The sequence below is a fragment of the Ziziphus jujuba genome, chromosome 5, assembly GCF_031755915.1.
Source record: "Ziziphus jujuba cultivar Dongzao chromosome 5, ASM3175591v1".
Lineage (NCBI taxonomy): Eukaryota > Viridiplantae > Streptophyta > Magnoliopsida > Rosales > Rhamnaceae > Ziziphus > Ziziphus jujuba.
Genome location: NC_083383.1, coordinates 9,174,787 through 9,187,432, shown reverse-complemented (window position 1 = coordinate 9,187,432; position 12,646 = coordinate 9,174,787). Strand labels below are relative to the sequence as shown.

The window sequence follows — 12,646 nt, the reverse complement described above, 5'->3', positions numbered from 1 at the left end:
AATTCAAATTGTTTTATAAAATACATCTAATAATTGCATAAACCAACAAATATGAAAGACTCCCACCTCATCAGAAAGACCTGACAAATGTTTAATAGAAAAAAATATATGTTTCATAAACCTCACATATAATGGGGAAAAATAAAAAAATAAAAAAATCACATATGTTTCATAATCTTTATTTACAAACAAACAAAAAAAAAAAATTCCACACGAAAAAATATAATATATGTGTATAAGAAGAGGGCTTTGGGTTGCTCCTGTATAGGGAGGCAGACAAGTCTGAACCCGAGCCCGTGTGGAGGTACCGTTTTTCACATGTTTTCAATATTTAGTATCCAGAAATTATTATATTATACAACTCTCTTTACTGTAGGTTTGAGCTTTGTAGTCCTATTTTCCACTAGTTGAAGATTGGAGATATTCTCTTATAATCTCTTGCACCCTTATTTTCATGAGCTTATCTTTAACACCTGCAAGCATGCTTCGGTAGAACATTTCCAGCCTAACGAGCCTCGCACGGTCTGCCGACTCTAGCATGTTTTCCCATTCTTTTGCAATGTCAAAAGTATCAGAGTTGTGTAATGAGTTTGGAATATCTTGCTGTTCTAAGGGTTTTCCAAAGATTGAACCATGTAGTGTGCTAGCATATCGTTCCATTATTGAAAGTTTTGACTTAAGAAGCTTCACCTCCTCCATTGCCAAAGACAACCTTTTATCTGTTTCATTCTCGGTAACTCCTTTAGAATCCTTTTCTGCGGTTTTATCTTCATCATCAGTGTTTAGTTCCTCTTGCTTGAAATCCTCTTTAAGTGGAGGCCATAACACAAGAGTGGAAGAAAAACAATCAATTGCCTTACCATTTCCTAGAACCCCACTCCTTCCCCTACCCCAAGACCAAAGCTTATATCCATCATTTGCAACAAGAACAGTGTGGGCAGCTCCACAAGCAATTTGAACTGGATCCTGAAATTTGGGTCCATTTAATCCACTACATGAAATCGGCAGAGGAGACAAAGCATCACCAGCATCTGTTCCAGTAAAACTAGCATCTGGGCATAGGCCAAGACCCTTCTCCATTCCCCATGACCACACGTCTCCAGCCGTTGAAACAACACTTGTATGAAATAAACCACAGTCGACAGAGATTAGATATACATGACTCGGCAATTCTGTGACAGGTTCAGGAGACCATGCATTTTGGGTGGTTCCATGCCCAAGTTGCCCATTTTCTCCAAGGCCAAATGTCCAGCATTTACTTTCCAGTATGTCATTTGGTCTCTTTTTATGAGTGAGCAAAGCTGTGTGAAAAGCCCCGCATGCTACCTCATAAACTGCCCATGGAGAGTCCTGGTTAAAGGTTTCAACAATTGCAGGGTGATGCCTGCTCTCTCTGTCCCCGAGGCCTAATTGACCATGGTTGTTACTACCCCAAGAGTAGCATACAAGATCTTCTCCCTTATATGTCTCACCAGCACTAACCAGGGCTACAACATGCTCATTTCCACATGCTACTTTCACAACAATGTGGCCATGGAAATCCCATACAGGAGTTGGAGTGAAATTGCTCACAAGAGAGAATCCATCTTCAGTGCTACTACTGCTTTGCTGTGGGCAATTGCCCCATATCCATAGGGCCCCTAGATTATCAATTGCTAGAGACATCATTCCTCCAGCTTTGACAGAACAAACCTGAAGTAGATAAAATAATGACAATAATAGCAATTAAGGATCGTTTCCTTGCAACTATCATTAAAAAATAAAAATTAAAAAAAAAAAATGCTGGTCATTTCTTTGCCAATTATTTTTTCAATGACATAATTATAAAAGTTTTCAAAACCTTAAGAGATGCTCTACTCTTCACTTCTGACTCATCTGCCAGAGAATCAGGATTTCCCAACTCAAGAAACTGCTCCAGCAAGCAGGGTACTACAGAATTCTCCCCATTGACACCAAGTTGACCATCCATTTAACAGTCAAGGATGTAAAATGGGAACAGAATAAAAAAGACATAAATAGAAAGTAACAGGGGAGACAACTAAACTCAAAGCATAACCATACTTCCATTAGGAAGGATACAGATGTTGTAACCCCAGCACCAAACTGATCCATCATCTGACATGAAAAAAGCAGGCAAAGATTATTAGAACGGTGAAAAGTTACTTCTGTCTTCAATTATTTCATTTCTTTGTAGAGTAAAAAGTAGAGTTTTGACAAAACCTGCAGATAGTTGTAACCTACACTTGATTCGTATTTAGATAGTTATTTACCATCAAAGCATAGGTAACTAAATCCTATAACCATCGGTGCAAAACTGTTTTCCTTTGCACAAACATAAGTTTAACAGAAAAGAAAAGCGAAAGAGAAAGAAGGTTGAAATCAATCGGAAAACAAATTAAACCTGCAAGAGCAAGACTATGATAAGCACCAGCAGCAACCCCAACAAACTTGAGCTTCCTTTCTTCAGAGCCATGAGGGATATCAAACTTAACCCGAACAGGAAATAGCTCATCAGCTTCAGAGCCTGTCCCAAGTCGCCCAAACTTACCTCTTCCCCAAGAATATATAGAACCATCCCCTGAATCAACACCCGAAAACATCCCCAACAATTTTAAACCCAATATTTCTGCATAAGTAGCATAAATAAAACGAAATTCTATAGCAAGCATTGTAAAGTCGGTGTTTTGTTTCCGTGAAAAAAGAACAAATACCCAAGTGGGTTCAATTCAAGCCTTCCAACTACTACTTGGGTTAAGCTTATATTAGACTTCGGTTTCTCAAGAACCAAGAAAATTCTGAAATGTAATTGAGTTTATAGTATTGCGTGCTCCTACTGTTTTCAGAGTAATCACTTGCAAGGGTGAGGTCGTTCATTGCCAACAAAGTGGAAGGCAAAAATAATTAATTAAAAGAAATAAATACAAATTTCACAATATACATTTATGCGGGATCTAACCAACCTTTCCTAATTCACCTATTTCTTTCTAATTGGTTCTTCATATTCCCAACATCAACCCAGCAATGCGAAAAATAAAAAAATAAAAAAAAAAATCCATTTTTTGTATTCCATTTCTTTTGTAAATCGAAAACGCAACCTTTTTTTTATCTGGGTGTCTATGTAACTTACCGGTGAGAGCTAGAGTGTGGGCTTCTCCGGCGGCGATTGCTACGACCTTACGAGATAAGTAGTCGGCAGGGGGAAGATTGGTGGAGTCATCCATGGTTTTGGGGGAGTAGATAATGCCGACCAAACACTTTCCGTCGCAGTTAAAAGCGGGCGGTTCTACGCAGAACTAAGCAGAAACTAGCAGTTGGTGTTGGTCTGAGAGACTGAGATATCAAAATTTGCGAATGAAAGGCACACACGACTCTACTCTTTGTATTCCATATTTATAAACTCGGAGCTGAAATGGTTCTTGTTGCCAGCTATCCTAGCAATGGTTCATTGGTAATTATCTCGCAAGTGTAACCGGCCATTTTTTTTTTTTTTTTATAATATATATGTATATAGATTTTTGTCGTTATAGCTTATAGGGAATCATGAAATAATTTGGAGATGTTAATGACGAGTGGATTTGTGGTTACATCATTTTGTATTCAACAAAAAACCATTAACCATGAAAATGAGGGGGTCAAATCTTGATAGAAATTGACAATGACAATCTGTGGGTTTTTTTTATTTTTTCTATGAGAATCTGTGGCTTTTGTTTAAGAAGAATCGTCTTCCATGTGGCAGTGACGGGGTACATGCATAGCATTCCTAATCAAAATTATATTCGTTCATCTTTTCTTACATTGACTTAGGATGCTACATCAACCGGATAATGCTTATCCTTTTTGTTCAAAGTTTTTCTTAGATTAATTGACAAGCTTTATTAATTAGATTTAACGATTGGGTTAGGAAAAAAGGCAGCAATCACTTTTAAAACACCTGCACGGCTTCCCCTTTTAATATATATTTTCAACAAATGCAATGAAGAGCCCCATCCGTTTGGTCACATTTACTTGTCAAATGCTAATTCCACCATGCATATATGCACATAATTGATCGTGACTAAACCTCTCTAGCATCAATCTCTATCAATTAATTAGTTAACTTTCAGATAATATTACAATTTGACGGTTGTCATGGTATGAATGTATTTACAAATTCATGAATAATCTGGCATCAATATATTCCACTTTTGGATTAATTAAATATTAATTAATTAACCACCGCAAAGACCATCGCCATCAACACCACCACTAATACTCTCATTGACATAAGCAGAGAGGTTCAAGTACTTGTCTTGCTCCGACGTTGTCCTCTCTCTCCACCTGGCTCGACATATAACGCAGCTAGCAGATCTCCTCCCAGTGCTTCTCTTCCACCTCAACAAGCATTCCTCATGGATGGGATTCTTGCAAGTCCTACACACCACAACTCTCTCTTCCTTCCCGTCCATCTCCTCCAGACAAACAGGGCACGCCGTTCCTTCTTCAATCTCCACCGTTGGTCTGCTCCTCCACCCTTCCCTCGCCTGACCAAAGTAAAGCTGGTGGAACCTCTTCCGGACACCAGCCCCCGCCACCGCGTCCGGCAAAGTCGGCAAACCCAGCAACCGGTTCAGCTGGCAAGCACGGAGAGTCCTCCGACGGAGACAATTGTCCTCCAGAGATACGCCCAGTACACGAATAAACACGAAGAGTATGTGCTTGCACGGGGTGGCACGGTCGGGGCACGTGCAGGAAGGGTTGGAGGATAAGGTGACGATGTAGACGTTGCCGGTGGCACCCAATACGTAGAAATCGGAGTCGGAGCGGTGGAGGAGGTGGAGGTGGTGGTGGAGGGCCCGAACCATGCGGTCCGCAAAGGATTGGGCGGAGAATCTAAACCGGTGATGAGAGGCCCGGGGTGGTTGAGTATTTGGCGGGGAGGGATTGGAGCCCACGGACTCCATTGTTGACAGATATGGCAGTTGAGTTAAGGTGGCGGTTGATGTGATGATAAGATTTTTGTGAAGAATGAATTGATGTCAGAGGGAAAACTGTTACGTATTGTGTTAAGTAGGGGAATATTGTGGTGGGTGAGAATGGGATTCGTTGAGTGGAGTTGAGGGATAGATGAAGGATAGCGGTGGATTAGGGAAATATGCATTTGCAGAGAAACAGAGAAAGCGAAGGTGTAGAATTCCAAAAAGCTTTTTGAGTGAGCGTGTTGTGGTGGTACATGTTAAATCCTCAAGGCACGTCAATGGGAATTGTGGTACCACACACTGCTTCATCTTATTTAAACTTATTATATTCTGTTAAGGTATTGCAAATTGTACACAACACATATTGCATTAAATTTGTTTAATAATATATTATTATATATATGGACCATGAGTGTTTTGTTTATTCTTATCCCTGATAACTTGATTCGATTGACATTTTCTAACAATATAAAGTCATATCATTTGCTTTCATTAGTCAAAACAAACAAAATTGTGATATTTCACTAAAAAAAAAAAAAACAAAACAAAACAAAAAGAAGAAAGAAAGAATGAGATAAGTCCAAGTTACAGTAATGTATACGTGGAGGAAGCCCAACCATGTGGGCCTTCTGGAGTTGGGCTAAACAGGGGGTTACCAGCTTACCAATTTCTACCCAATCAAGAGTACAAATACAGTAACCACCAGTGAAACAGTGCCTTCACTTGCAATTGCAAAGTCTTCAACTTTGTTCGCTCGCCCTGTGCCACCATTATCTAAGCCATGCTGAATTCACTTGGAAAGCCCTCCTCGCTTCCAAAGAAGGTACTTCCCACTTTTTCACTCTATTCTCTCTCTCCCTTTTTATCTTGTTTTCTCCAAACAAAAAAGTAATTTTTTCTTCTTACGTCTTGTTTTGTTGATGAATACTTCGGGGAAAAAAAAAAAAAAAAAAAAAAAGGAAAGGTTATCTTTCTGGAACCGTTTGCCCCTTAGCCATACGGTTAATATTTTAACTTGGGGCTCATGGGTTTTCCTAGAAACTTTAGCAAACAGAAAAGAAAGTGAAATTCTATGTATTTAAGTTGTATATTTAGTTAATTCTGGCATTCTTAGGTTCACATCTCAATTAAGCTTTATATCAGTGTTTTGAGCTGCTGGCAGTAGAGTGTTGTTGACCAAATAGACTACTCAAATACTATAGTTTTATTTCCTTGACCATATTTTACTTACATCCGCAGCAACAGAAGCAAGAAAGAGAATGGTTAGCATCCAGTTTCAGGCCTGAAAACTTCATTCCGGGTCTTGTCATCGGTTTCATTGTTGGGTTGTTGTGGGATTTATCAAAACCGGCTATAAATGACACAAGGAAGAAGAAGAATTTCGTGCCGGGAAAGCTCCAAGAGGGAAGTTGGGTCTCAAGTAATGGTGGCGAAGAGCTTAAAATGGTTGGTCTCTCTTAGTGCGTTAGTTCTTATCCTATTGGTTTCTAATTGGTTTCTAATTGGTCCTTCCCTTCGTATAACTCTCGTTTTCTTTTGTTACTTCTTCATGATATGTTGCTATGCAAGGTTTTACTTGAAGGATAAAAGCTTTTTTTTTTTTTTTTGGTCAAGTTGTTGGTCATTGAGGAGGATAGAATTGATTATCTGTGTGGTTATATTAATTCATACAGAAGGGACATAGATTTCAATTGGCCACTCAAATATAACTTGGTTTTTGTATTATGCCGTAAATTATTGATATTTACATGTCTACATGACTCTCCTGATAATGAGGTGCAGAGAAAACAAAAGGGTCTTCATCAATTATGTTGATAAGCTTCTTTAGGGAGGAAAGACCAAAACAATGATTCTGTAAATCTACCTTGTAGTTTGTACATCTCTTGGAAGATTGTTTGAATTTCCCAAAGAAGAAAACAAAAGGAAGAAACATAAAATGAGGTTCATGCCATTATCATATTTGCTGGGGTTACCTTTTAGTGGTATCTTTCAAATTTTTGAAGTTTTTCAGTTGCAATGGTTAATTAAGATTGACATCTTTGTATTGTTATTATTCCTTTATGTTAGCATTTGCAATATGTAAAGTAATAACTAATCTTATTCGGAAAACATTTCATTTAGGCAGTTATGCTGTTCTGATTGTTGATCTATTCTATATTTTGACACGATTAACTGATCATGCCAGGTACTGGTTGTTAGACAAGATTTGAAGATGAAATCAGGAAAGATTGCATCTCAATGTGCACGTAAGATATCAAAACTTTTACTGTCAATATTTGCTTTTGGATAATGGTCCTCTATCACAGGTCCACTGCTTCCCTTAATGGCATATTTTTCCTGATTTTGTTTGGTTGATTATTTGATTAATTTGGTTCAACAATCTTGCAGATGCTGCAACTGGCATGTATGCAGAATTGATGTACAGGTGATTTGATGTTTCCTCTATGATCAATAAGAAGTGCATCTGAGAAACCTAGTAACCATGAAATGCATATAAGTTTGTGTATTTTATTATTTTTAATCCCATATAATCTAATATTTATTGCAGTCACCGATCCCTTCTGAGACAGTGGGAGCAAAATGGGCAACCCAAAATAGTTGTTTTGTGCAAGAATCAACAAGAAATGTTAGTCCTCACTTAAATATGTATAAGAAACTCTTTTCTCCGTTGGTTCAACGTTGTCTCTATTATCCATAAGATTGACTAGGAGTAAAGCTCTTTGCTGATTACGGAGCTTTTTCTTTTCTTTTCTTTTCTTTTAAGGAATAAGCTTAAAGAAGCAGCTGAGGATATTGGCCTTCCAACTTTTGTAGTTGCTGATGCTGGGCGAACACAGGTTTAGCATGATTATTGAATGACATAAACGTATTAAACATATGATCACTCCAGAAAGTATGATGGAAATTTTAACCCGTAAAAAATTATATTTCATATAGAATTCTTTTGAAAAAAAAACCCTTTAACACATAGAATTACGGCTTTTCAAATAAATTCTTATTCCTAAAAATGATATGTTCATGGAGATATGCTATGTTATTTGCCATCCATTTTTTCTGGTGGGGGAACACCTGCAATCGATGACATGGGCATATTTTGATTTAAGATGGCTTTACACTTTGAAAGACACTGGATTTCAATTATTTAGTAGTATTTATAACTTCAGTTACTCAAACAAGAAATTACAAATTAGTTTCCAAAATTGATTTGGAAAAAAATCACTGCTGATATCCTGATCTCACTTTATTTTACCCAGGTTTTGGCTGGGTCAAAGACTGTTCTTGCCATTGGTCCTGGTATGTTTCACTTCACTCTCTTTCAAGGTTCATATTTCTTTTGTTATACATTTCTCAAAGAGGCAAAACATATTTTCACTTTGCTGCTGAAATTAATACGCTTCTGTACCAGATTTATATTAGTTAACGTACCATTTTTCCTGAAAGAATGAATTGAAAATCTCTAGATGATAACAACATACAGGTGTCACTTGTCTCTTATCGTTATCAATTTCATTGTCTCTTTATAACTCATGTTCTTTGATGTGCTCGTTATTAAAAGTGTGAAATATGCTGCAACTGATACAGTGTCTTCTTGTTGTTGGTGCTCATAAACTTATTGCTGCATCTGAGCAGGACCAAAAGAAACAGTAGATTCAGTGACCAGGAAACTATGCCTGCTTTGACCGAATAAAACAAAGCCAATTTTCACTTTCTACTTATTCTTCCGTTGATTTCCTGCACAAGTATAACACAATCATTTTCAGTGTGAAGACCATTCCTTGATTATGGCCGGTAAATATAATATGCTGTTAAGATCAAGGTGATTTGCACCCACATTACAAGTACTTTAGAGATCATTTTTCCGCAATTCCTATTTTCCTTGGGAAGAGGGTGCTTGGCTGCCCTGGAGACAAGAAACTAGAGTAGGGTAGCATAGATGATCCTCTGCTAGCCTTCTGCTGTCTTATATGTTTGATAGAATGTAAGATTTCAAGGTCGTTCATACTTTATCATATTCTCTTGTCAATCAAACGGAGCTTTTAGTTGTTATTATTATTATTTTCCATAGACTTGATTAAAATTAAGTCTCTCTTCAGCTGTCGCTACGATGTTATTTATGTTGTAAGAGCTTGAATTTAATCATAAACACGACGTGGTAACTATCTCAGAAGCAGAAATCTGTCTCTGACATTGGTTGCTGGGATGCACATTTTTACTTCAAACTACTTATATTTGTTCTTTAAGAGCTTGGTGGGAACTTATTTTGTGACTCATTTATTTTTATTAATTTGGTTCTGATTAACTCAAAGGAAGTTCGAGCAGCTGTTACGTTTGCGCCTGTTCCAGTTCCATTGTTTATTGCCAAATCCTTTGACATCATGATGTCAAAGTTTGTTTACCAGCCATCTTTGATTTCTTATTGCCAGCCAATTATTGTTTTTGAAATTTGGAATCCGTTACTAATAAATTAGAATTAAAATAATGAAAATTTAAAATTTTATTATTTAGTTTAAAATATGAGAAGGGGGGAAAAATGGCAAAAAAAGAGCTTGTAAAAGTTGTAAAACAAATCCGTTTTAGCAGCTTTAATTTTTTCTTGAAAATTATAAGAGATATTTATTTCTACGCTAGTCCTTTGTGTTTTTTTATTTGGGGGTGGATTTGTGGATTCATTTATAAAATACAATAAAATTGAGGACTTTTTGGTAATTTTACCGAAAAATGTAAAACCTCGCCAAAGCCCTTTGTCTCTGGTCAGCGTTTTCCCTAGCCTAGGCCATTACCTTCGTATTTCTATTCCCGACCATTTACGGCTGTGCTGGCTCTCTCTATAATGGCTTCTCGCTGTAGATCTCTCTCAAAGCCATCTCTCTCGTTGTTCAAATTTGTCACAACCAAACCTTCTGCTAATCCCAGACCCATACCTTCTCTTCCCACCACCCGCTCTCCTCTCACGCTTTCAAGGCAAGCTCTTTAAACCCTCTTCATATTGGGATTTTGTGTTTATTTATTTCTTTTTGTAATTTAGATCCTTTTCTCAAATGGGTTTCTTTCAACTCGGGAAAAGATTCAACCTTTGATTTTAATTTGAAATTTCAGGTCTGTTTCTCAGTTGGGTTGTGTACAGTCTCTGCTTCCCCTTCACTCTGCGGTATCTTCTGCTCGGCTCACCTCTTGCCTCGGTATTGATTCCAGGAGCTCAAGGTCATTGTCTCAGGGTATGCTCTGCAGTGCAAACCCAGGAGTTTGATATCTCCAATGTTTTGTATTTAGTATCTGTAAGCAACTTTTCTCTGTAATTGTTTGATATTTGAATAAAATGTTCTTATAATGATTGACTGAAATTTGGTGACCTTTTTATGTTGGTTCATATTGATAAGTAAAAGTTTTTCATTGCAGAGTATCAATCTGACTCTTGTGTGCTTGTTGGGTTGCTAATTGTCCAATATCTTTTACTTTCATGATGTCTTTCGATGTCTTTTTCTCTAAGTCCAACTTCTTGTCTGCAAAGAAAGCTAAATAGGAGCTTGGAATAAGATATTTAGTCTATATTATTCTTGTTAAATTTGAGATACTTAGCAGCTCTAGAACTGGGCGGAGGCCTCCTGAAAACGATGATTAATCCAGTGTTCAAGATAGAATATGTTAGGATTTGTAGTTCTGATTCTTACATATATGAAGTAATAGTGCAGAAAGTTTTGAAAAATAAATTCTAAACGTTAGCAATCGGCTCATCATAGTATGGAGAGGGAGGTTTTTTCATCTGACTAAGTTGCAGGACCAAAATCCACATATTTATCAAAGGAGATTTATGAAATTCTTGCCATCTGTGCTAGTTCTATGGTGCATATACTCGCAACAGCATTCTTATGATTCTGGAATGATAAAACTTCAGTTCCAAATCAAATGGAGAAAATATCACGATGAAACTTATGCGTGCCTATCTGTCCTCTGGTGTGCAGGCAGATGAACGCTTCTGGTCTTGTTCAGTTAATGGTCTAATGATCATCTTGAAGTAGTAAAGAGTTCGTGAATGGGAGAAACCTAGACCCCAAATGCGAAGCACTCTTTCTTTTGCTTAGATCTAATAGATGTTGTTTTTATAATGTATTGGTTCGCTTTGGATAGAAAGCTTTGAACTAGTTGACCTAGAACTGAATTAATATGTGAGCTACATAGACTGTAAAGAAATGGCGGTGAACCTAGTATGAATGGATGGACGTGAAAAAAGGATGTACAAAGATTGCTAGCTTGTACTACTGGTTTAGACCGTACAAAATGAATGGAGTAGACAATATTCTTTAGCCTTTAAAATATAACCTAAGAGCAAGATCTTAGAAAAGTTGCAAACCTTTCTGAGCTGAGAAAACTGCACAAATGATTAGCTATTCTTAGATGAGACATTTTTTTTCTTTTGACTTCGATTTGTAGCTATTCCATTGTTTGTGTGCTCTTGAAGGATTACAAGCCCCCCCAAGGCCATGGTTTTTGAGTGGTTGGTGAGATTATGGGCTTGGATCAAAATGGCAAAGCTGTATGTTCTGGTTGTTATTTGTTAGCATTTACCAATACTTTAGTGGAAAAGGTTTAGTTTTCTTTTGTTCAATTTACCTTTATCTAAATGTGTTGGTGAGCTGACTAATTCTCACGCATTTATTAGAAAATGTCCCCAAGTCTTACCACTTCATAGTTCATACTTGGTTTAGTTTGCTTGTATAGATTATCATGATAAATGACTTTCTCCATAATCTATTGAATTCATCAAATCTTTGTTTCAGTTATGCTGCTTATGTGCATCGATGCTAATATATGTGCTCTGTTTTCTTTTGAAAATATTCAGAATTGGGTCTCAGTGTGCCGCGATAAGAGATATTGAAGACGAGAAGAATATAGAGTTTGATATCCCCAAGAGTTCACGCTCTCTCTTAACAGACTTATTTTCCATCTTCTGCTGGAAGTTATTTTTTTGATTGCCCAGAGTATGATTCAAGAGTTCAAATCTGTGACTCATCTTGTTTGCTGTAATTGTTTAAACTCCCTTTAAATTCAATTTACCTTCTTGTGGATTCTCTTGTTAGTACACTAGAATTCTGTTCCTTAGTGAATGAAAAAATAATTTTCACGCCTTCTGTCTTCTCATTGATTCTGGTTGGATGTGGAAAATGTGATATCTTCTACTCTTCAATACCACCACCGCTACAGCCTCTTCACTACTACTACCACAGCCTCTTCACTACTACTAACACAGTCTTCGTTCTTTCATAGCTTTTTTCTCCTTTTTTTTATTATTTTTTTAATAACAATATTTTAATATTGAAAAGATGTTTCAGATTTTTTTTTTTTTTTTATATATATATTTTTTGGAATTTGGTTCCGATGAACATGGAAGTTGATTGTTCCAACAGCTTCCAGCTTTTGTTCCTGCCGTTTGCGGTAATGTTAAAATTTGTGACGACCATCCGTGTTTGATTTCTTATTTCCAGCAAACTATCATATTTGAAATTTGGATTCAATTAAAAGCATCTCTAACAATTCTTTTCTTTTCTTTTTTTCTTTTTTTTTTCTTGGAGTATATTTTCAATTATAAATATCATTTAAAAAAATTTTAAAAATAAAGAGCGGGACTTATAAAACCATTCTAACAATACTTTTTAATTTGTTTTTTATTATTATTTTACATAGAGGTAAATACT

General features: G+C 36.7%; 4 protein-coding genes across 6 annotated transcripts; 2 read left to right on the top strand and 2 right to left on the bottom strand.

Annotated features, from left to right (window-relative positions):
• Positions 1 to 70: 70 nt before the first annotated feature.
• Positions 71 to 3,528, bottom strand: LOC107420452 (ultraviolet-B receptor UVR8). The gene is made up of 5 exons (XM_016029414.4): positions 3,128 to 3,528; positions 2,402 to 2,578; positions 2,080 to 2,115; positions 1,841 to 1,965; positions 71 to 1,692 (listed from the first exon to the last, which is right to left on the bottom strand). Exons 1-5 carry the CDS (start codon positions 3,219 to 3,221, stop codon positions 394 to 396), a joined length of 1,731 nt encoding a protein of 576 aa, XP_015884900.3. The 5' UTR covers positions 3,222 to 3,528; the 3' UTR covers positions 71 to 393.
• Positions 3,529 to 4,065: 537 nt separating this feature from the next.
• Positions 4,066 to 5,357, bottom strand: LOC107420477 (uncharacterized). The gene has a single exon (XM_016029445.4). The coding sequence runs from the start codon at positions 4,938 to 4,940 to the stop codon at positions 4,209 to 4,211; it is 732 nt and encodes a 243-aa protein (XP_015884931.3). The 5' UTR covers positions 4,941 to 5,357; the 3' UTR covers positions 4,066 to 4,208.
• Positions 5,358 to 5,592: 235 nt separating this feature from the next.
• Positions 5,593 to 9,196, top strand: LOC107420478 (uncharacterized). The gene is made up of 8 exons (XM_016029446.4): positions 5,593 to 5,778; positions 6,195 to 6,401; positions 7,141 to 7,201; positions 7,344 to 7,380; positions 7,504 to 7,581; positions 7,720 to 7,792; positions 8,210 to 8,249; positions 8,586 to 9,196. The coding sequence occupies exons 1-8, from the start codon at positions 5,737 to 5,739 to the stop codon at positions 8,633 to 8,635; spliced, it is 588 nt and encodes a 195-aa protein (XP_015884932.1). The 5' UTR covers positions 5,593 to 5,736; the 3' UTR covers positions 8,636 to 9,196.
• Positions 9,197 to 9,336: 140 nt separating this feature from the next.
• On the top strand, positions 9,337 to 12,075 carry LOC107420461 (protein NONRESPONDING TO OXYLIPINS 2, mitochondrial). Of its 3 annotated transcripts, none has more exons than XM_016029425.4 (3): positions 9,337 to 9,917; positions 10,053 to 10,171; positions 11,794 to 12,075. In XM_016029425.4, the coding sequence occupies exons 1-3, from the start codon at positions 9,787 to 9,789 to the stop codon at positions 11,817 to 11,819; spliced, it is 276 nt and encodes a 91-aa protein (XP_015884911.1). In that variant the 5' UTR covers positions 9,337 to 9,786; the 3' UTR covers positions 11,820 to 12,075. The 3 variants fall into 3 exon arrangements, with proteins under 3 accessions (XP_015884911.1, XP_015884912.1, XP_048331099.1); XM_016029426.4 differs by having other exon boundaries at positions 10,053 to 10,231; XM_048475142.2 differs by lacking the exon at positions 11,794 to 12,075 and adding an exon at positions 10,916 to 10,938.
• The last annotated feature ends 571 nt before the right edge of the window (positions 12,076 to 12,646 follow it).